The 24,818-nt window shown below is 39.0% G+C and overlaps 1 protein-coding gene across 2 annotated transcripts in view; it reads left to right on the top strand.

Annotated features, from left to right (window-relative positions):
- The first annotated feature begins 211 nt into the window (after positions 1-211).
- CNOT10 (CCR4-NOT transcription complex subunit 10) overlaps positions 212-24,818 on the top strand; it is a 56,472-nt gene continuing 31,865 nt past the window's right edge. For both annotated transcript variants that reach the window (XM_054594868.1, XM_054594867.1), the window contains exons 1-8: positions 212-366; positions 9,108-9,202; positions 10,110-10,271; positions 13,955-14,105; positions 16,607-16,749; positions 20,079-20,165; positions 20,722-20,805; positions 22,304-22,421. In XM_054594868.1, coding sequence (XP_054450843.1) covers positions 345-366; positions 9,108-9,202; positions 10,110-10,271; positions 13,955-14,105; positions 16,607-16,749; positions 20,079-20,165; positions 20,722-20,805; positions 22,304-22,421 — 862 coding nt within the window. In that variant the 5' untranslated portion in view covers positions 212-344. The remainder of the gene's footprint in view (positions 367-9,107; positions 9,203-10,109; positions 10,272-13,954; positions 14,106-16,606; positions 16,750-20,078; positions 20,166-20,721; positions 20,806-22,303; positions 22,422-24,818) is intronic.

The raw sequence follows: 24,818 nt of genomic DNA, 5'->3' as shown, positions 1-24,818 counted from the left end.
GGGCGCCGCAGGGGGCGGGGCCGCCGGCGTGGGGCGGGGCCAGCCGCAGTTCCCACGCCGGCCAACGCCCCCGGAAGCAGCGCTGTCCGGTACTCCGCGGGGCGGAGGCTGTATATGGCAGGATGCAGTGTCGTCTCCTGGGCGGCGATGCCGCTGCTGTTGCTAGACGACGCGAACTAGCTTTCGTCACTTCCTCGGCCTGCCCACTCTCCGGGCCGGAACTCAGGGGCCTGGAGCCTGGGTGAGCCCAGAGTCGTCCTCAGAGTTCTAGGACTGTGGCCAGCTCGGCAGCTGGAGTCGAGGCCACGCCACCTGCAGGGAAGAACCCAAGCCGAGGCGGGAAGATGGCTGCAGACAAGCCTGCAGGTGAGACGCCGGCGCCCTGCGCGCCGGGAAGGCAGGACACGCGGGGGTGGGCAGACTCTGCGCGCGGAGGCGGAGGGCCCCCGAGTGGGGACCAGGGTGTAGGGACCCGAGGGCGACTTTAACTTGGGCGTGCATTTCCCTCCCCCTCCGCTCCCTCGGCTGTCGCTAAGGTGAGTCGTCTGGCCCCAGGTCCAGGAGTTTCTTACCGAAGTGCAGCCTGAAGTCGATGTTGACCGTCTCTGCCCTCCCTCCCCGCCCCCCGCGCCCCGACCCCGTCCACAGTATCTCTGGCTAAAGAAGCCTAAGTGTATTCAGCCGCTTCGTCGACTTTTCGACTTCCCAGTGGGGAAGGCAGAGCAGGGAAAACTCACCCCGGAACACACAGCTGCCTCAGCGACCCCTGGCCCAAACTCGGATACACCTGTGCTGTTTTGCCCACATCAATCTGGTCAATTAGTGGTTCTTCTGATCAGGAAACCACTATTTAAATAGACTTGAGATTATAGTGTGCCACTCTGGCCTGTGCTCTCCAACATCTTACATTTAGAACCTGTTTTTCCCTGGTTCTTTGCCGTGTGATTAACTAATTTAATCTCGATTTCGTTTATGAATTACCACATCCATTCCTAGGATCTTTCCCATGAAGGAATATAAAATTCTTTCCTGCCTACCTCTTGGACGGTGTGACGGCATGTATTTCCAGTAAGAAATCAGTGATTGCGCCCTGGCTGGTGTGGCTCAGTGGACTGAGCGCCGGCCTGCGCACCAAATGGACACCAGTTCGATTCCCAGTCAGGGCACATGCCTGGGTTGCAGGCCAGGTCCCCAGTAGGGAGGGCGTGAGAGGCAACCACACATTGATGCTTCTCTCCCTCTCTTACTCCCTCTTTTTCCACCCTCTCTAAAAATAAATAAAATCTTTTTTTTTTTTTTTAAATAAGCTCTGTGGCATCCAGGCTTTGTTGGAAGAAACTTACGTGAGAGGAGTTAGAGGTGGTCCTTAGACTTTACAGTGAAATTAATTTTAAAAAGAAAGGAAAAGAAAACCTCAGTGCACCGTGGGTTTTAGTAGGTCCCGATCTTAATAGCTGGCAGGTGAATTTAATTTGAAATAAAGTGAGCTCCTCCTAATACAGGTATAGGTAAATAAAATTGTTAGAGGATCTCTTCAGTAATTTGTTGAAAAAGAATAACAGCTGAGAAAAGGTTTAGACAGTGAGGAAAATAGAGTGTGCTATAGAATTTTAAGTTGGCTGGTCAGGGAGAGTCTCTGTTGAGGTGACACTTGAGCAGATAGCTGAATGAAATGAAGGAGTGAGCGAAATAGAGATGCTTGGATGGGGGAATGTTTCAGGCAGAGAATAAGCATGACCTCTCCAAAGCTGGACCAAGGGGACTGACATCTTTCTTCCTAATTGAGGACAGTGTCTTTATTTCCCAGTTTTACCATGCCTGTTAACCTATACCATTCCGCTTCCTGGAATGGCCTTTTTAAACCTAAAGTCCATCTAGTTTTCAAGTCCTATCACAGTCATAAAGCATTCTTCTACTTATTCATTCATTCTTTTACAAAGATCGAGTGCCAAGAGCTGCCTCAGATATTGAAGAAATGGATATGACACACTCCCTGCCATTGAGGACCTATTATTCAGTCTGCTAGAGACACAGACCTGCTATAGTGGCACTCCCATTTGTGAAGAGCTGCGTGTAGAGTAGAAAATACATCCCTAAAGAGTTAGGAGGCTGTTTTTTTTATTGGTTGAAGTTTATAGGCCACGGCATAGGAAACATGCTACCTCTATAATAAGGTTGGATTCATGTTAAATAAATGAATGTTTAGTGAGGCGCCCTCGACTTTCTTTGTCCCTCCTCTCCATCCCCGTTTCAACTGCTGTGACTCTGGCTTTTGTCTCTTAACGTGATCCGTTTCACATTAAGCAGCCTCTTGACTGCTGTTTGTCTCTTCTTATCCAGTCCATTCTTCTCACTGCTGCCTTTTCACTTTATTTCTAAAACATTTATTGGGTCGTATCATTCCCCTACCCATAAACTTTCTAAGGCTGTACCATCTTTTTGTGTGCATCAAACCCTCACTGGTAGTGTCATTTGTGAGTCTCTTCACAAACTATTATCAGCTGTTGTTTATAGCCGCACATCCAGCTCTTCACGCGCAAAATGACTCTTGGAAAGCATTTTGTCCTTTTGAGCTTCTGAGTGGTAATGCCCTGCTTTCTCTATCTGGCGAACACTCTTCATTCAAAATCTAGTTTATATGCTCTGCATCTTAGAGCCCCTGAGCCCAGGGCCCTTTACATGGAGGGTCCTGTGTGCTTGTTCTTAATTAGGTAAGAAAAGAGGCCAAACAAAGTAAGTTAATTATGATTTCAAGTTGTGATAAATATTGTGAAGAAAGGAAAAATGAGTAAGAGGATGAAGGATAACTAAGAACAAGTTTCTACTTTGAATACATTGGTTAGAGGTGACATTTGAACAGAGACCATAAAGATAAAGAGCCAGCTCTTTATCTAGGGGAAAGAATGATCCAGGTAGGAGGAAGACATATGGGGAATGTTCAAAGAACAGCAAGAAGACCCCTCAAGGAAAGAGACTTGTTTGTATTAGCGATGCTCTCTCTCCAGCACCTAGAGCAATGGCTGGCATAGAGGAGGAACTGGCTACATAGTATAATGTGGTGAGCAAAGGCAACACGGCAAGAGATGGCTTGCTTCAGGCCTTGCAGGCCATGGAAAAAACTTGAATTCATTCTAATGGGAAGCCACTGGGAGAGTTCAGCAGGACATGATTTGATTCTGATCTGCTTCATGTTTTAACTGAACCAGGTGACAACTGGTAAAGAGTTAGGAACATAGGGTTTGAAATCAGACAGCCTAGGTTCGTTCTAGTGGCACCATTTGGTGCTTGTGAGACCATCTGGGGCAAATTTTATGAAACCTTTTTGATGTCTCAGCTTTCCTGTGTGTAGAATAGAAATGATAATATGTACCTCACAGAGTTGGTAAAGGGTTAAATGAGATCATCTCAGACCCTGGTCTTTAAAAGGCTGACTAATACTATAATACTTTAGGGTAGTGGTAGGATGGAGAGGAGAGGCAAATAGGAGAAATATTTAGGGAATAAACTGGCAGAATTTGTGACTGATTGGGTATGGTAGATAAGCAGAAAGCCTTGCTCTTTGGGAAAGGTTCTTAGTTAAGCCTCAGTTTCTTGATTCGTAAAATAGGGGTCCTGATAGTTTCCTAATTTATTCCTAATGGTTTTCTAATTTATTTACCTCCCAGGGATGTAGCTTGTGAGGATCAACTGAGGTAAGGTGCATATTTTAGTGGACATCCTCTGGGAAGCAGAGCCTTATTAAGGTGCTAACTTTTTATTTGGGAGGTACAAGTCCAGGGTAGTGAAAATGATGGAGAGAAGGAAGTAAGGCGGAGGAAGATGCAATACATTCCATCCCTGGGTACTGTCTCACCTCGAGCTGGGAAGACATGCCGGAGTAGTCCACATGAGAGAGAAAGAAGGGATGATTTATCTGTCCAGCTTCCTCCCTTATTTTGTTTCCAATTGGTCAATACTTACTTACCTCCTGGAAACAAATGTACCTGTCTTTCTAGGTTCTGTGGCTTCCCAGTGACTGATCAGCCAGCGGTTCTCACACACTGAGTTTTATGTCAACCAAATCGTACAGGGAGGAGTGTCCCAGAGGAGATGGGGCATCAGTCAAAGTTAGAGATTGAAGGGGGAATGGAAGGTTCATGAGGTTTGTGCCCCTACGTAACATATAAAAGTAGTAAAAAAAAAAACCGAAACAAAACAAAACCCACTGTGGCTGGTGTGGCTCAGTGGATGGAGTGAAGGCCTGCGAACTGAAAGGTCGCCAGTTCCATTCTTGGTCAGGGCACATGCCTGGGTTGCAGGCCAGGTCCTGCTCTGCCCTTGGGAGATGTGAGAGGCATCGGATCAATGCACGTCTCTCCCACATGGAGGTTTCTCTCCTTCTCTTTTCCCCTCTCTTCCCATTTCTCTATAAATAAAGAAAGTCTTTTTTCTTAATGGTATAACACCAGTATCATTTTTGACTGAGGGAATACCAGCAGTGTTTTAGGATGATTTATTTGACTTGACTTCTGATAATTATTTGAAAGGAGAAAGTGGCTGAAGTTAGAAAACAGAATCCTAGATTTGAATTTATCTGAAATTTTGGACTATGAGAATGGCAGTAGCAGGCTTGATAGGAAAAGGAGGGTGATATTATGAATAAGGGAAAGACCAGGTGAGTAATACGAAATCAGGAGATGAGAACTTAAAGGGGGCCTTGAAAGTTTAAGCCAGACTGACTATAAAAATGGTAGGAAGAACAAACAAATGGAAAAACTTTAAGCCAAGGTTGTTTTTGTAAAATTTTATTTGAAACACCCAAAACTTTTTATTATTATTAAAGTGTATAAGGTAAAAAATGTGAAGTCCTCTATCTCCCCAGTCTCCAGGTAACCAATACTGAGTTTGGTGTTCTTCCAGACTTTTATGCCTACCCATGCTCACGTTGACTTAAATGTATACACATACACAAACCTTAATTATCTACTTAATGTATTAGTTGCAATAAAATTCTAAATGATACACACACACACACACACACATGCAAATGAGGAAATGAACTATGCAGTGCTGTCCTACCGTTTGTTTTTTTCAGTGTCCAATAAGGGATCTGTGCATTTTTTGTGTTGGTGTCAATTTTATTTTTTTAAAAAACACCCCTGATAGAATCACACAACTTTATAGTTAGATACATATTATCTTTTCCAGTTCCTTGAAAAATGCAGTAAGCATTCAGTAGTATAGGTTAGTGTTTCTTTCTTTGAGGTGTAATTGATGTTAGTTTCAATTGTACAATGTAATGACTCGATATTTGTATATGTTGCAAAATAATCACCACAGTACATCTAGTTAATGTGTGTCATCATTCGGACTTACACGACTCTGTGCTCATTTGATATTTTTTCAACTTTTTATTACAAATGATTTGAAATATCTAAAATATTTTTAAAAATCCATATAACCACCACCTAGTTCAACAGTTGTTACATTTTACTGTTTACTTCCTCTATCTCTGGCTACAGAATCATTTTTTAAATGTTACAGACATCATGACACTTTGTCTCTATATATATTTCACCATGTGTTTCTTAAAATAGGGGCATTTGCCTACATAACCACAATACCATTATCATACTTCAGAAGATTACTATTTGAATATATCATATTTCTCCAGTTGAACCAAAAATGTTACTTAAAACTTTAAAAAAGCTGTGCCTTTCAAATTAAGTTTATATATTGTATTTTGATATGTCTCTTAATTCCTTTTCTTTTCATGACAGTGATTTGTTTTGTTTTGTTTTTTGAAGAGGCTAATCACCTTACAGAATATCCTGCATTCTGGAATTCCTCAGTTATTTCTTCCTTGTATTCTTTGTGTTTTTTAACCCTCTCCCAAGGATGTGTTTTTTAATTGATTTTTAAATAGAAAGGGAGAGAGAGAGAAATATCAATTAATTGCTTCCCATACACACCCTGACTGGGGATTGAACCCACAATCTAGGTATGTGCCCTCACTGGGAATTAAACCTGCAATCTTGATGTATGGGCTGATGCTCAAACCAACTGAGCCACCTGGCCAGGGCATTTATGGTATTTTTTCATTAGTTCTTTATCTCCTGTATTTTCTGTGAACTGAAAGGTATTTTAACAGACTTCATTAGATTTGGATTTAACATATTTGCAAGATGCTTTGTAGGTGAAGCTTTGTACTTTTTTAAAGTACATATTGTCAGTTTGTTCACTATTAGATGCTAAATTTGGTTAATTTGTTAAGATGTTAACAGGAACATCTTTTTCCATTTGCAATCAGAAGTAATCTATGGGCTAGACACAAAAATCATTATCTACCTGAAAGTAACATAATGTTATGTGTCAGTTGTGTCTTAATTTTTCTTTTTTAAAAAAGAAGTAATCTGTGGTATAGTAATTTGTCATTATGAAATCATTCACCATTGATGATCTGCCTTAATCAGTTATAATATTGTAGATTGCAAAATGGTACTTTTCCTAATTCTATTACTATGTCTACATTTATTAGCTTGTATTCTATAAAGAATAGCTCTTCTGTATCAACTGGAGATGAACTATAATTCTTCTCAGGAAGTTATGTTAAATGCTAAAAATTTAATTCATCCTTTTTATTTTACCAGTTTTCAGATTAGGGAATTGATGTAGTGATCTACATTTGATCTTTTAATTGTTTTTAATGTTGAAGAATATAGAGTAATAATTAATTGAATAATTGATTACGTTTATGAATATAAGTTGAAACCCTACTATGGTTTTGCACTGACATTAAAGAGTACCTGGGGAAAAAAGAATACCCAAGTCACTGTTTTCATACATGTAATTTTTTAGGTTTATAAGTTGTTTTCAGAAGATTTTGCCCCTGTAAGTTAAACAATTGTACTTGAAAGTGAATGTATTTAATTATGTAAAGTAGTTAAAATTTTATTTTTGAGGGCATTTCACTTTTTATGTAGGCTCAAACATTCATCACAGCCCTTTCAAATGGGAACTCCAAATAGAATATGATGTCTAAATTGAATGTAAATGTTTAAGGGAAATCTAGTCTTTGTGAATTTGTAACATTAATAAATCAAATATTAATATTTGAAAACTGGAGTAAGCCTTTTCTCTGTGCATAAAACTGCTCTCAGATATGAAAACAAAGATGCTCGTTGGCAGAGTTAGTGTTCTGCTTTGCTTGTCTTCCCCAAAGCATGCGATATATCCTTGATCCTTGTTAATGTTCTGCCCCTTTGTATCTGCAGTGCTGGACGGGGTGCTCAAGTCCGTAGCATTGCTGGTCACAGGTTATTTCTCTGAGGTGTGTAGAAATCAGCCATTATAGTAAGGGTTTTGATAAGACAGGTGTACTTGTTCAAGTGATAGAAAAGCACATGTGCAGTGTGTGAGCCTTAGCTAGATTGTGACTTTGGTAAACCTGAATTATTTTCCTTTGAAACAGTGTCCTTATTTAAATTTTTCCTTCACAGAGGCATCAGTATTATTTTGTGAGTGTAGCAGATGTCCTTAGGCCTTAATCCTTTTTTTCTTTGGAACAAAATTTCTTTTCTTGAACATTAATGGAGTTATATTTAGAAAAGTATAGCTTGTGTGGAAGATCTTCCTCCAATCAGATTTGAATTAACATTCTTTTAATGGAATGCGTCTATGCTTTCAGTTAACTGACTTTTTTCAGTTTTGGAAACGCAGTGTGTTTCTTTTCTGCTTGGTTCAAACCTAAAGGCAATTACTTGGTTCACAATGAAGCCTTTTGGCCTAAAGAGTGTCAAGGTTTGTGCGCCAAAGAGCTCTATACGCCTAGAAGGTCAGCCGTGCGCACTGGGTCACAGTAAGAGGAAGGTCAAGCTCATGGATGAACGGCCCTATACCCTTTCCATTGGCAATGGAGACTACTTTTGGACAAATAAAGACACATTGTGGAATTATGTGCAGACTCTTTCTGGTAAGAAGTCAGCAGTTACAAAAATGAATGTTTAAAAAACATTTTAAAAACTGATTATACAAATAATACCCATTCCTTGCAGAAAGCTTGAAAAGTGAGGAGATAACAAGGAAAATAAAAATAGTAATTCTGCTCAAGTTTTTTTTAGGTTTTTATCTTGATGTTAGAGAATGTAGGTAAAATGATGGCTGGTTCACTTATAAAAGGGCTGTCATTGAGCTCAGCTCTTTGAAATGTCAGTATAAATGGGAATTTCAGAATCTGTCAGCCTTAGAGTCTAGCTTATTTATTTATGTATCTTGAAGTTTGCTTCTCTCCTTTCCTGGAAGATTTTAGGAGACTTTTATACTTCCTAGAGGATAATGATAGCAGTGGCTACATGAGCCAATCTGCCTTTGGGGGAAAGTAGATAGAAACTTAAATTCTTCGACGCCTTGATGAGTTGTTATAAAAATGCCCACATCATAAGTGTACCTACAGTTTAATGAATTCTCACACACCCAGAAACGCCCTTTATGCATCTTGCAGCTACTAGACTCGTTACCTGACTTCTAAAACCTTACATTAGTTTTAGGTAGGCATTTAAAAATAAAACTTTTTTAAAAATAATATTATATGCTCTTAATAAAAATTTTAACATTAAGAGAAACATGGCCCTGGCTGGTGTGGCTCAGTGGACTGACTGCTGGCCTGCAAACTGAGGGGTCGCCGGTTCAATTCCCTGTGAGGGCACATGCCTGGGTTGCTGGCCAGCTCCCCAGCTGGGGCATGCGAGAGGCAACCAGTCTATGTTTATTTCTCGTATCGATGTTTCTCTCCCTCTCTTTCTCCCTGCCTTCATGTCTCAAAAAATAAATAAAGTTTAAAGAAAAAATAAAGGAGCACAACATTCTCTGCCCTAATGCCACGTGAGCAGAGCTGCAATCCTTATGTATGTAACGGTGGGTTTTCCTTGAACTTGGCCACAGCTAAGGGAAACATTTCTTCGTTAAGTTTTTGGAGGAGTGGCTCCTTACTCATAACACAGCCATGGTAGCTGAGAGAGCTCTGACTCTGGCAACTTCATTAGGAAGAAGACAACTAAGAAGAAAAGGAGGGACACATCACTGCACAACTGTTATTTCTGAAGAACTGTAAAATGTGTGTGTACTTGCAGATCAGGGAGCAGAGAAACATGAAGGGGCAGGCCAGGCCTCTGGGATCACTGATCAGGAGAAGGAGCTGTCCACCAACGCTTTCCAAGCTTTCACGGTAAGAAATGTTTCTCTTAGTCCGCTCCAGTTTGAGGACCTGTCAAGTATGAATTGTTTCACAGTGAATTTTTAAAGGTGTAATTTTTGTTTTGTACCAACTCAAGAGTTACATTTAGAAACTAGGTTTAACTTTGAAATAAAAACATTTTAAGAGTTTAACTATGGTGAAAGGAATTGGAGTGATTTGAGCCATTCTCAAGTTTTTGTGTTTTCATAAATATATTTTAACACTGACAGTGTTGTTTTTTTAGGTCTTTTAAATTTAGATTTTTAAGTGTGTGGGTCAGTCTTCTTATTTCACTACTCTCTTCAGATTTTTTTCCTGAATGTGCTTTGAAATGAAACCCCAAAAGTTTGTCAGAACATCAACTTTTCTGACATTAAACAATATGGAAAAAACTTATTTGATTATCAAGTTACATACATGTAAGCAAAACTAGATACTTGGGTATTCAAAGTATATTAACTAGAAATTAAAATTTAGAGTAATCGCATTACCTTTCTTGGCTAGCTTTGGCTATTATACCCTGCTAGCAATACGTACCAATATATACTAATGTATATATTATATACAACTATAACATATAGGTGTAGTTTATATATATAGCTTTATAAGTATGGTGCACGTGTATCAGTGTTAGAGTTTGATTCTTAGGAAATATATAACCACAATTTATTTATTTGTTTGTTTATTTCTAGTTTATTGAGATATGATTGACATCACAGTTTCTTAATTGACATCAACATTGCTTCATCTAGTGACTTTAATTAGTATATTTGGGGAAATTCTATATGTCTTTTTAAAGAATTTTAAAATAGAAATTAGTGAAATCTATTTGAAAATGATCACATAGTTCTTAAAGCTGATATGTAATTTTGTGAATGTGTTTTCATTTTTGTTTTAGGCTGGAAATTATGATTCCTGTCTTCAGCATCTTGCCTGCCTACAAGATATAAACAAAGATGATTATAAAATAATTTTAAATACAGCAATAGCTGAGTTTTTTAAAAGTAACCAAACAACAACAGATAGTTTGAGACAAACACTTAACCAGCTGAAGAATCAGGTAATACACAAATGAATTTGGCTATAAAAATATGCTAAGTTATGAGATAAAAATAGTTAAGGAAAATTAATGTGACTTCTTGTCTGATATTTATAGCACAATTTTTAATATATCTGAAACATTCTTTGGTGTTACTTTTATTTGTGTAAAGTTAATATTTCAGGAAATGAAAGGTATGTTACATGATTTTATTTTCAATTGGGTTTTTAACTTGAACAGAATAGACTAATATACCAAATTTGGACGAGCTTTGGAGTTTTGAGAGAGAATTAAAGGAGAAATATATGAAGAAGCTTAGCTCCTGAGATATAATTTATTACTGCAAGAGTCTCATTATTATGATTATTGTTTTTTAAACTTGCTGAACACTTATTTAATAAATTCTGGGGATTATTACTTAATGACAAAAGACTCCCCTAGTAAAAACACTGAAACTTAAATTCTAGCAAGGAAATAATCAACAAAGCCATACACTTCCCCTGATTTTTCTTTTCTTTTAAACTTTACTTTTATTGTTGACACTATTACAGATACCCACCTTCTCCTCGCCCATCTCCACCCGGGACCCCACTGTTGCCCATCCCCTCTGGCCGTCCCCTCACTGTTGCCCATGTCTGTGGGTTATGCATATGTGTTCTTCCACTAAGCGCTTAAGGGTCTGATTATTAATAATGTCAAATTGTTTTAGCATTTTGGATAAAGAGATGATTAACTGATTAAATGGAAGATATTCCAATTTATATGTGGTTTAGGCCTTGCCTTTTTCACTGGTCCGGTCCTAATAGCAACGTTGCTCAAATCACAAGGTTAGACCTTTGATACTCAAGAGGCCTAATATGATGATCATGACGATGATAGGATCCGCGAGCGGACAGTCTGAGCTTACTGTGTAACAAGGCCCTGCTAGGAGCATTGCATACAACATCTCACTTACTCTTCCCAGTAGCCCTATGGAGTAGCTACTACAATTTTTCTCATTCTACAGATGGGAAAGCCGAGGTACAGATAGCTCATCCAAAGACAGAAAGCTGTTAAGTAATAAGAGCTAAGCCCTGGCTGGTGTGGGTTGAGTGCCACCCTGCAAGTCAAAGGGTCACCAGTTCAATTCCTGGTCAGGGCACAACTCCTGAGTTGTGGGCCACATCCTCGGTTGGGGGACATGCAAGAGGCAGCAGACTGATGAGTCTCTCACACACTACTGTTTCTCTCCTCTTTCTTCTTCCTTTCCCCTCTCTCTAAACGTAAATAAAAATCTGAAAAAAACCCCAAAACTGCATAAACCCAGTTCTGTTTGACTCTGGGGCCTGCCCTTTTAAATCCTGCTTCATGCTGTAGAAGGTCTTGAGACCTTTTTGAGTCCCTTCCCTATATTCATGGTACAGCTATTCTGTACAGTATCACCCTTAAACATGATATAGTTAGAAATAAGTGGCCCCTTTAGGCTCTTCAAAATTCCGTATAGGAATAAAGTCATTTTTAACCTTTTACAATTTTCAATGAAAATGACAATAGACAACATTTATTAAATGCTTGCTTGATTCCAAATTCCATATTAAGTGCTTTTTATGCCTTATATAATCCTCACAATTATTGAGGGGAGGTACTTGTTTTCTCAGGTTTGAAACTAGGATTTAAGGAGCCTAATAATTTTAATTTATAGCTAGGAAGGGGAGGAGCAGGACTTGAACCAGACCTCCTGACTCTTGAGTCTGTTCTTATAACTACCTCGGTCTTGGTAAATTTATATGTCATCACATTTCATCATTACACTAGTATCGTTAATCTTGACTTTATATGGAGCCCCAGAATCAAAGAAAAAATGATGTTTGTTGATATCTAGTACACGTGCCCTATAACCCCATAGACAGATTCTTCCAGGAAACATTTGGTCTTTGAGCACAAATTCATCCTTCAAACCTTTTTTAGAATAAGAGGCTCCTGCAAACTCAAGCCAAGAAAACTGCTTTTTGAAATGCCTTCACCAGCCTTTTTCTTAATAAGGTTGGTTTAATAACCGCCCCTCCCCCAGTGCCTTCCAACTCTCTTGCGTTTCCTAGGAGTGAGTATAGTTGTGCTGCCTGGCTTTCTCTAAACCATTCCTCTGTTCAGAGCCACACGTCCTGGGCATAGTGACACACCTTTTCCACTTGTTCCACTTTCATTAACATTTAACTCCTTTAATGAATAGCTTTTGTTCTGGCCAGGGTAATTACTAGATTATTTTGGTGACTCGTAAAATGTGGCAAAGTTACTCATGTTGGAAGTTTAGCCATTAGTGAATCTAAAACTTCTTAATTTACCCAAAACCCTTCTTTCTGACTGAGAGTTAACCTTTCTGTAGCTCTCTCTGTCTCCATTACAGGGCTACCATGAAGTGATGTCTTTCTTTGGAAATTGAGTTTTCTTTATTTAAAGAGACTGTTTTTAGTCACTTGTTGATAGTGTCGATAAGTGAAGATTACAAAGAACCCCAAACTAATTGAAATGTGCTATTGGTCAGCTAGGACCAGTTGTTAACGTTTGAACCCCACTGTCAAGCTCTCCACATGGGTGACTGAAGTCTGCAGAAGTCTGATTACAAATCAGCAAGTGTCAGAAACCTTCCGGATCGTTGCTGTTAGCCAAACCAAGGTTAAGGCCGTGTATATAAAGGTTCTGTTTAATTCAGGGAAATATCAGTCTTAGCATTAATTACTAACATTGCTCAATAATATATTGCAATCTTCATAATGGCAAAGAAAGATTAGTTTTAATTTGGGTAGAATTCCAGTGTTATGTGTTACATGGAAGTACAGAACGGTTGCAAAATTTGATTAAAATTTAAAAGCCTGTTGCTACCTCTTACAGAAGAGGGTATACAGATAGTCTAGCTTTAAAATACAAAGTGTGATGATTTTTTTGTATCACATGTTGATGTTAGCGTTCTAGTAAAGCCATTAAAAGCCTGTTTTCACCACCGTGTGTGACAAAGTGTATTTTGTTTATTACTTCAAAAAAATCATTTTTATTAAGGGAACAAAACCTGAACATAATAGGGAAAATCAGAAAATACACTTCCTAGTCATATGGCTGTGGGCAAGATAACTAAGATTTTTGTGCTGATTTCCTTATTTATAAAATAGAAATGGTAACATTATCTATGTCCTTGTGGTGTGGTGAGGATTAAATGAGGTGTTCTCTATAAAAAGGTTTAACGCAGCAGGCCTGGCACAAAAGTAGTTAGCTATTATTTGTTAGTATTTAAATGTTACTTTAGTGTTTACAAAGTGGAATCAGGCTTATGTGTACACTGTGTAACAGTCTCACAGGAAAGGCCCTTGTGCATTTTGCCCACTCTCCATGGAGACTCTTGCAGCTCATGAGTCTGCAAAGTGGGATAATCCATCCCGGAATCCATGCTGGCAGTTCAACATTGACACTATTGTCACAGGAAGAGAATCACCTTGCCTTGTGCTAGGTACTTAAAAAAGTGCCACCCAAGTGTTTTACTGAACAGAATTTGATTATGAGTAAAATAATGTTTAGTGTGTGAGAGTATTTAAAATCTAGAGGTCCTGTTAATGTGGAAAAATTCAGAGTAAGAAACGACCTGTGTTCCTGTTTATTAACATAGATTTCTTTCACTTTTGCTCTTTTATTTTCTTACTGTTGTTAGAGCATAATCCCTGTTGATTGTTTTATAGGTCCATTCAGCTGTTGAAGAAATGGATGGATTAGATGATGTCGAAAACAGCATGTTGTATTACAATCAGGCAGTCATTCTTTATCATTTGCGGCAGTATACAGAAGCCATATCAGTTGGTGAAAAACTTTATCAGTTTATAGAACCCTTTGGTATGTTATCTTTCAAGTCAATAATTTCTCTCTCTTCCCATACTTGCAAAGGTTTCTCGTGTTTGTACCTAGATGCCCTAAATCAAATTATTCCATGTCAGTAAGAAAAAAAAAAAAATGTCAGATTTTCTTAATGGTTAAGAAAGATAATTATATCACTGTTAGATGAATCCAGGTTTTTAGTACCCTCCCACCCCAATTTTTGAAGACAGCTGTTAGAATTGCTGTTTCTAATGTGAAGACTTGATTTTTTGTGGGTTTTTTGTTGTGTACCTGATCCTTTAAGTGGTGCATTAAGGAAGGAGTGTTTTGGAATGTTAGGGGGCAGTCTAGTAATTTATTTTGTCTGTTGCCTAACTGAGGTAGAGCCGATAGTACAGAACTGTGTCAGTTTTCTTGTTATCTTAGCTCGCGTACAATTACTAGCCCCAGGAGGAGGCACAAAGGTAAGGGCAAAGGAAAAAAGAGGGGAGCAAATAAAGCAGCAAAGCTGGACCCAGGAAATGGTGGTTGGAGAGGGCTGTTGGTTTCCACCCACAAGCAGTCAGATTTCAGCTGCAATTCACATGTTTTGTCTTTTTTCTCCATGGTTACTTTCTTTTAAGTTCAAAAGATGAGTGCACATTTGTGATTGATGAACAGGCGACTGCTGATGTGGTCGGCACAGGAAATGTGGTGGCAGGCAATGGCTCCTTTGCGAGGCTTTGGGACTGGTTTCAGGGTCCCCTTTTACTGACAGCTGGTTGACCAACTGCTTACTGCAGCTCCAGGGAAGCATTTTCAAGGCGCTTCTCTACTGTTCCCCAGTCCTGAGGGCACGGCGCTGGGCAGGCCGCCCAGGAGAGACGGTAGAGGTGAAGTGTTGTGTAGCGTGTCACCAGTTCTGCTCTTCTGAACAGCCAGAAGTCAGAGTTATACCTCTAAGATGGCACAGATGTGTTTTTCTATAAAGGTGGTTTTTCGAATTTCCGGAACATTCATGAAATCCTGTTAATCTGCTGTGGTTGAGCGGCATCTAGCAACCGATTAGTATTCCAACGCATTTTTCTTTCTTTGAAAATTATTATTGGTGTTTTCTTTTTAATTTTACTGCTTGGATTCCTCATTTAACATATATTTATTGAGAATGTACTATGAGCCAGGCACTGTTCTGGGATCTGAAGATAATGCAGAAAATGAAATAGGAAGGGTCTTTACCCTTATTAAAATAGCTTACATTCTAATGGGAGATGGCACATGGCACAAGAAATACATTGTGAGGTAGTTGAATGCTGTAAAGAAAAGCTAAACATTGGGTAACAGGATAGAAATTGACTGGGGATATTATTTTTAGATGAGGTAATCAAGGAAGACCTGAGATAAGACAGTATTTGAAAAGACAGCTGAAGGAAAAGATGAGGTGAGCCATACCGCTCTTTAGAGGAAAAGCATTCCAGCCAGAGGGAATAGTATGTGCAGAGGGGAGCTTGAGGCTGGTGACCAAGACGGGCAGCAGGAACGGGATTGTGTCCAGGGCTAGGCTGGGAGCTGGCAGGAAGTTAACTCTGAAGCAGCCAGGGGCAGAACGGGTGCATCTTTGTAACCTGGGTGGGGACTTCTTGTTTAAGTGGGTGGGAAGCCCATGGAGGTACGACCTTTGCATATCAACTGCATTGATTTCAGTTTTAAATGGATTCCACTCTGGCTTCAGTGTAAGAACAAGAATGGAATCAGGAAGACTTGTTAGGAGGTTCTTAAGGGCTTTTGAAATTTTGATTATAGCAGCCTTCTTTTCATCCTTATTTCTCTTTTTATCTTCTCCTTGAAAGGAAAAGAAATAGTGCTAGGTCGTACCAGGTTACCCTTCCTTTCTTCCTTGGGCTCTTCCTCCTTAGGTGTCCTTGCCTTTATATTTTCCTTTTGGCTGTTGGGATTTTTCTGATGTACTCCAATCCACACCTTGCTTCTTTTCTGTCTGCAACCAAATTATTTCTTTTTCGCCTCTCTGTACCTTGAAAGAAAATGTATTTCCTAGAGAGTCATAGACCTTTTTAGAGGCTGAAGGAACCTTAAGAGATCACATGGTCCAAACCCCTGCCTTTAGGCAGATAAAGTGTTCTCCCCATTTTACAGGTCAGCCAGCTGAGGTCCCAAAATGAGTTCAATGATATGTAAAAGCCACACATCTAATAAGTAGCCAGGCAGGTGCTAGAACACATATCCTTCCAGGTAAAGTATCAACAGTATGCTCATTTCATATACTGGTGTTTGATAGATGTTTTGCCAAAGGAAGTTCAGTCCCTAGAATCCCTGAAATGAGAGGCCTTGAGGTGCCTGGTAGGTAACAGGTTGGCCTGGCCAGTCGTTTCTTTCCACGGCTGGAGGTGGTAAACATTCCTCTAAGTGAAGATTTAGGCTGTGGTCTTGAGAGGTTCCTTGCGGGGGAGTGGGAGGGAGGGCTGCTCTGAGATGTTTGCTTCACTTTGGGTTGTAACTTTTCCTGTTTTATTTTTTCCCTCCAGAGGAAAAATTTGCCCAAGCGGTGTGTTTTTTACTTGTTGACCTGTATATATTAACTTACCAAGCTGAGAAAGCTTTGCATCTTCTTGTTGTCCTAGAAAAAATGATTTCACAGGGTAACAATAACAAAAATGGAAAGAATGAGGTAAGTGCTCTGAGGTGCTCAGACTAAAATTTAAATAATAATTAATATTTGTAGTTAAATGTTATTTTAATAGCAGTTTATTAAAATATAATTCACTGTACAACATGGTGACTATAATTAATGCTGCTGTATTGAATATTTGAAAGGTGCTTAGACAGTAGATTTTAAAAGGCCTCATCACAAGGAAAAAAAATTTGTAACTGTGTATGGTGAGAGATGTTACCTAGAGTTATTCATTTTGCAAAATACAAAAACATCAAGTTATTATGCTGTATACCTGAAACCAATACAATGTTATATATCAATTGTACTTCAATTAAAAAAATTGTTAATAAAAATCAAAAGGATTGTTTCTACCCTGAGGAGGCTCACAAACTAGGTAGACACAGATGGAGTAAAGCTTTGATTAATGGCAACAAAGGGAGGGAGGAAATGTAATTCATGTACACACAATTTTAAAGTGTACAATTCAGTGGTTTTTGGTGTACTCTCTGAGTTGTACGGCCATCACCACGATCTATGTTCCAGAACATCACCCCGCAAAGGAACCCTGTATTTGCTAGCAGCCAGTGCTTTCTCCCCCTTCTGTAGCCCCAGGCAACCACTGATCTTTCTATCTCTGGAATTGCCTGTTGTGGACATTTTGTATAAATGGAATTGTGCAATATGTGGCCTTTTGTGATTAGCCTCTTTGGCTTAATATAATATTTTCCAAGTTTGCATGTTATAGCCTGTACTTTTTTCATTTTCCAAATATTTCATTCCTTTTTATGGCTGAATAATATTTTGCCCTGGCTGGTGTGGCTCAGTGGATTGAATGCCAGCCTGCAAACCAAAGGGTCACCAGTTCGATTCCCAGTCAGGGCACATGCCTGGATTATGGGCCAGGTCCCCAGTAAGGGGGTGCACAAGGGGCAACCACACATTGATGTTTATCTCCGTCTCTTTCTCCCTCCTTTCCCCTCTCTCTAAAAATATAAATAAACAAATAAATATTCTATTATTCGGATATGCCACCTTTTTTTAATTCTTCAGTGGATGGTGGGCATTTGGATTGTTTTGCATTTTTGGTTATTTTTAAATACTGCTGTTATGAACATTTATATACAATTTTTTTTTCTGGGCATATGTTTTCAATTCCTCTAGAGATATATTTAAGAATGGAATTGCTGGGTCATATTAACTATTTTGCTTATTTTTTAAACTTTATTAAATTTATTAGGGTGACATTGGTGAATAAAATTATATATTATAGGTTTTAAGTGTACAGTTCTATAATACACCTTCTGTATATTGCATTGTGTTTATCCCCCAAAGTCAGCTTTCCTTCCATAAACTGGTAACTCGTGATGTTTAACCATAGGAGGCACTACCAGACTTTTTAAAAATAGCTGCATTATTTTACATTCCTACCAACAGCTTAATGAAGATTCCACTTTCCCCACATTCTTGCCAACCCTTGTTCCCATCTCCTCAAAAAAAATTTGTAACCATCCCAGTGGGTGTGAAGTGGGATCTCTTGATAGTCTTGATATCCCTGATGACTAAAAGGTGTATGTTAGCATCTTTTCATATGAGAGATAATAGCTTTACAGAATGCACAGATTAGAATTAAGACAATGAAATTGCATAATCTGGATAAGCAGGGTAGCTTAGACTACGGAGAATTGCATCAGTGAAGTTCTTCAAAAAGGGCACATGTTTATGATGATTAAGCTTAACCATGTTCTGATAAGAGACCTGATGCACATTAGGAATGTATTTTAGTTGCTCATGCTTTTCATTTTGCTTGTGCTTCTGGTTCTTAAGGGATGTCCTCCTTTCTTCCTGTACCTGCCCTTTCGTTAAACAAGGAATATTTGCAGAAAATAGATTGTCCATACCTTTCTATCTGTATGTGTTTTGAAGTTTAAAAATAAACATCAAGCATTGTCTTTTTTTAAGATTTTATTTTATTTTTTTTTAAAGAGAGGGGAAGGTAGGGAGAGAAACATCAATGTGATTTGAAGAACACCAATCGAGTTAGCTCTTGCAAGCCCCCAGCTGGGTCCTGGCCTGCAACCCAGGCATGTGCATCGACTGACTGGGAATCAAACTGGCAACCTTTTGGTTCACAGGCTGACATGCAATTCACGGAGCCACACAAGCTGGAGCTTTTCTTTTCTTTTCTTTTTTTTTTTTCAACTTAACAAATGTATATATATAAAAGAGTTCAGTTAAATGATCTTAGCATTATTCATAAAACAGTAGTAAAATATTTCATGTTCATATTTAGTATTTGTAATACTTGGTGAAGTATAATTCAGTGCAACTGATGCTTGTGTGCCCTGCTAGGTACTCAAGTGACAACAATGAAAACCTCACAGTTCTTGCTTTTCAAGGAACGAATTTGTTCAGGGACTGAGTGGGAGGAAGGAGGTGAGGGAATGTTTCAGAGAAGTTTGGACGTTTGATTCGGGCCTCTGTACAGATGTGACAGTTGGACAAATCAGAAAAGGAAGGATGGGGTAGAGCAGCCATCCTGGCAGAGAAAGTGTGTGGCAGTGGAGTGCTGGGGGGACTCTGGTGGTCTGAAGTGGGTGGCGGTGCCTGCGCCGTGGAAGGGGGGTCAGCAGGGGGTGACATTGGCAACTCCCATATGGGTCGCGTTGTGGACGATTTTGAATAGTATACTCAGAATTTCGAGGGTGATGTTGGCAGTGTTATGCCCAAGAAAGTTTTTAAGAAGGGGTTGATGTGATCACTTCTGGGTTTGAGAAAGGTGACCTGAGTTTTGTCCGAAAAATATGCACGAGTTTTAAACCTAGTCTGTGATGGTGCTCGACAGTGAGCTGCTCAGAGAAAGAGTCTCCTGACACCCACGCTACATTATTCAACCGGAATCTCTGGGCCTGGGGCCTGGTATTCTGCATTCTGAAAATGCTCCCTACGTATGATTTCACTTATATGTGGAATCTAATGAACAAACTAAACGAACAAGCAAAATAGAGACAGACTCAGAGATAGAGGGCAGGCTGACAGCTAAGGGCAGGGGGGAGGTTAGCGGGTGGAGGGATTGAGCGAAAAGGAAAAAGGACGCATCAACATGGACAACAGCGTGGTGATTGCTGGGGGCAGGGGTACAGAGTATAAGGAGACTGAATAGTAATGGGGAAAAATACAATAAAAATACTCAACATAAATTGAGAAAAGGTAGTTCTAATTTTCTCATATCTTAAAAAAATAAAATGTTCTCTAGATGATTCAGATTAGCTCACTTGGAAATCAGTGATTTAATTAATGGTCAAAATATACTTAATTTTGATTAACTTTGTTTCACTACCCTACAGACGGGTAACAACACCAACAAAGACGGATCTAATCATAAAGCTGAAAGTGGAGCTCTAATAGAAGCTGCAAAATCAAAGATACATCAGGTAACATACATTTTAAGAGAGGTTATATATCACGTATTTACTTGTACTTAACAGTGGTAAAGAATGTGATAGATCATTGAAGGCAGTAAATCATTTTAGACATGTATGTTTATTTGGCTTTGAAGTATTGTAGTTTAGAAGCACATATAATCCTTCTAAATATACTTTGCTTAAGATGATAATGCAATGTCATTTCTTTTATTTACTCTATAAAAGATTGAAAAAAATGGTCTGGGAATGTATTAGGTGATAAAATCAGTTTGTAGAATTTTAAAATTCACTGTTCATTAACCATGTACAGATAAGAATCGGTAGGATTTTTGCTTGGAACTTCTCTGTATAAATTTTATTCTACCATGTTTTTAGTTTTTTAGAGTATATTCCAAGAGTACAGTAAAAATAGGCTAAGAACAATTTAAACCTGTTTTTGCAAGTAACTGGTATACAACTATGTTGTAAACAAATCGGGTTTAATTTCCTTAACGGGAAAGTAGAACTGCTTCACTATGAGTCAGGCAGCCCCAGTTCTGACTTCCCAGCATTTTCCCTCTGGCAGTACAAAGTAAGAGCTTATATCCAGATGAAGTCTCTGAAAGCGTGCAAAAGGGAGATCAAGTCCGTCATGAACACAGCTGGAAATGTAAGTTTCCTCTTGATTTTTTATTTCGGTTGGTGGCTTTTCTGTCCTAAAACTTTTTTTTATTCTGACAGTTTGTATTTGTCAGTTTTAAATAATTTAGTCTATTATAGTAGATGATACTACCAGGTATAAACCTTGATAGAGATCGTGAAGGTAGTGATCACGCTGTGTCTACTACCATTTAATGTGATATGTTTCTCACTTAAAATCATAACAAGCACTTCGCCTTGGCATGTAGCCTTCAAAAGCGTTGTAAGTCACTCCTCGGTATTCTGTGAGTGGTTTATCACAACTCACCTAAACACAATTTTATTACACACTGGGATTTTTCTTTTTTAGGTTATACTGAAAACATTTATTAAAGATTAACAGTCAAGTTGTAACCCAAACCTGCTCCTTCCAAATGACTTTTGGCTTGACAGTGCCTTCAGTTTGACTAGTGCGACAGTATTTCAGGTGTAGTCATTACTCCTTCCTTCCACCCCTACACCCTGAACTCCCACTGAAAAGGAATTTTTAAGACAGCAGTGGAAAGGGACGGAATTGAAAACACTCTTGATGCTTTTAGGATAACTGTTAATTAAAAGTATGAAACCATGCCCTGGCCAGGTGGCTTAACTGGTAGGAGCGTTGTCCTGTACCCCAAAATGTTGTGGGTTCGATTCCCAGTGATGGCACATGCCTGGGTTGTCGGTTCACTGCCTGGTTGGGGTGCCTGTGGGAGACAACCAGTCTCTGTTTCTCTCTCACATCCATGTCTCTCTCCCTCTTTCTCCCTTCCTCTCTCTCTACAATCAATAACATGTATCCTCAGGTGAGGATTAAAAAAAAAAAAAAGTATGAAATCATGAGGATATATGGTCTGTAGTAGGAATAGTTCAGGAAAATTGACTTAGAAAAATGTCAAGCAGGATTCAGATTAGCCCCTGGGTCAGTAGTACCCAAGTGATTTTTGAGAACACTTCTAGCCTAGACCTAAGAGTGGAATTAAGGCCTAAGTAGCCAGCCAGTCCTTACAAAACCTTTTTTTAAAAACAAATATTTTATTTATTTATTTTTAGAGAGGAGAAGGGAAGGAGAAAGAGAGGGAGAGAAACATTAATGTGTGGTTGCATTTCTTGTGTCCCCTGCTGGGGACCTGGCCTGCAACCCAGGCATGTGCCTCATACTGGGAATTGAACCCGCGACTCTTTGGTTCACAGGCCAGCACTCAGTCCACTGAACCACACCAGCCAGGGCCCTTTTATGAAATTCAGAACAAAACAAAACAAAACCGTGATCCCTGCCTTAAAGGATGCCATAGGCATAGGGAAGAAACAAACAAATAAATCATTGTAATGCAAAATAAGTTATTACCTGGGTCAGGGAACACCAGAGGAGGAGAGACTGGTTTTGGTGACCGTGACTTAATGATTCATTTGTGCCCTTGAACACATGCCGGCACAACAGTGTGATTACGATCTCACTAGGCATCTAAAAACTTATATTTTCTTTACAGTCTGCACCTTCTCTGTTTCTTAAAAGCAATTTCGAGTACTTAAGAGGCAATTATCGGAAAGCTGTGAAGCTATTAAATAGTTCAAACATTGCTGAGCATCCAGGATTCATGAAAACAGGTAAAAGAAAATTGCGAAATTTTTAAATTTTTTTCTGGCTCTTCTACACTTTGTTATTTCCCCCCACCCCTACCAGACTGCTCTTCAGAATGATTGTGTGAATTTTTTAAATGAAAATGTTTTATTATTTCTGCTGCAGGAAATTCTAGGAATTTTACTACTGGTTTCCATTTCAGAAGACGCCTCACTGCTTTTACTTTTATTTTTCTTTCACCCTACTTGTTCTTTCTTTCATTTGTTTCTTAGTACCAGTTTAGAAATTATGTCCAGGGAATAAGGTCCTTTGTCTTTTGCTTTGTGAAGTGAGACCTTTTAAGGAAATGGGATTATATTGTGTTTACTTTTTCCTTGTCTCCCATAAAAGCAGTGAAAAATTATGATTTCTCTAGACAATTAACTGTAACAAATATTTCTGTGAAGTTAGGAGGATAATTATTGTTATCTATTCTTTCCTCTATTTAGATAGTTTTAGAGGATTGCTTGATATTAATGGTAAAATTTGTTGCTGTCAGTTTCATATCATTCCTGTTTTATGAGGAGGAAGGAAGAAAATCAGTTTATTCAAGAATGAGGTGCTGTGGCTGGTGTGACTCTGGCTCAGTGGCCTGCGAACCAAAGGGTTGCTGGTTCAATTCCTAGTCAGGGCACATGCCTAGGTTGTGGGCCAGGTCCTCAGTGGGGGATGTGTGAGAAGCTACCACACATCAATGTTTCTCTCTGTTTCTTTCTCCCTCCCTTCCCTCTAAAAATAAATAAATAAGATCATTTTAAAAAAAGAAAGAAAAAGAATGAGGTTAGCCCCAACTGGTATAGCTCTGTTGTCTGGGCTTTGTTCACAGAGCAAAAAGTTGCTGGCTCAATTCACGGTCAGGGCACATGCCCCGGTTGCAGGTTTGGTCCCTGGTTGGGGCAGACATGAGAGGCAGCCAGTCAATATTTCTCTCTCACCTCAATGTTTCTCTTCCTCTTTCTTCCTCCCTTCCGCTCTCTCTAAAATATAAATAAATAATATCTTTTAAAAAAAGAATGAGGTTAAACTATTGGAAAGGTTTTGTACCAAGTTTAAAACACAAAGGATGAGTACATTTTTTTCTATTTATTTTATGCCATATACATGCACAGACCGTATATGCAAACTAAATACTTCCTAAAAAAACTAAATACTAAATACTCCTCCCATTTCCTTCTTCAGTTCAGTGGAGTCATAGATGATGGAGAAAGGTAGTTTTTTCCATTGTAATTCTCTTGGATATTCATTTGTTCTGAGTACCCATTTCTAATTCTGCTAAATTTTAATTTTTGATGTTTTTATTGTCATGGCTTCCCCTGGGGGCCCATTAGCACTCAATTAATAAAATGATCTCAGACAAACCAAATAATATGCTTTGGGAAAATTTTACTTAGGATAGTCTTGACACGGATTTCGGAATAGATATTGTAATCTCTAAAATGGAGTCAGGAGCCGTGCATGTTGTTGACTTACTAGTCAATAGTTACTATAATTTTTTAAAAATTTTACTTATTTATTTTTAGAGAATTGGGAAGGGAGGGAGAAGGAGAGGGAGAGAAACATTGATGTGCAAGAGAAATATGAATTGGTTGCCTCCTGCCTGCCCCCAACCTGGAGCCTGGCCTGCAGCCCAGGTGCGTTCCTGCCCAGAAATTGAACTGGCAACTCTTCTGTTCGCAGGACGATGTTCAACCCACTAAGCCACACCAGCCAAGGAAACAGTTAACGTCATTTAATGGAAAGATTTCTATATAATAGTTTTATACATTGATTTTTTTCATAATTATTAATTTGAAAATTTTAAATTTACTTCCCGTATATAAACTTTAGTTTTTGTTGCTGATAAAATATGCTTATTAGAGAAGATTTGGGAATAGAATTTTTAAAAAATTGTTGACAGTACCACCCAGGAGCAGTTTCCTTTAAACATTTTAGTGTATGTCCTAAGCAGAGTTTTCCTCTTTATTAAATATAATCATGGCCTAATCGTATTCATTTACTTTTATTTTTATTGTATTTTATTGATTATTAGAGTTGTCTTGATTTGTTACCCTTTGTCCCCCTCCACCCAGCACCCCCACTCCCTCAGGCCATCCCCACACCATTGTTCCTGTCCATGGGTCATGCATCTAAGTTCCTTGGCCCCTCCATTTCCTATACGGTACTTGACATCCCCGTGGCTATTCTGTGAATACCTATTTGTACTTCTTAATCCCCTCACCTCTTCACCTGTTCCCTTATACCCTCCTCCCATCTGGCAACCATCAAAATGCTCTCCGTATCCATGATTCTGTTTCTGTTTTCCTTGTTTGCCTAGTTTGACTTTTAGATTCAGTTGTTGACAGATATGCATTGCCATTTTATTGTTCATAGTTCTGATTTAGTAA

This window comes from Pteronotus mesoamericanus, unplaced genomic scaffold, assembly GCF_021234165.1.
Source record: "Pteronotus mesoamericanus isolate MK-2021 breed Mesoamerican mustached bat unplaced genomic scaffold, CSHL_Meso_final scaffold_54, whole genome shotgun sequence".
Taxonomy (NCBI): domain Eukaryota; kingdom Metazoa; phylum Chordata; class Mammalia; order Chiroptera; family Mormoopidae; genus Pteronotus; species Pteronotus mesoamericanus.
Note: the sequence above shows the minus strand (reverse complement) of the source record. Positions and strands in the feature narration are given on the sequence as shown.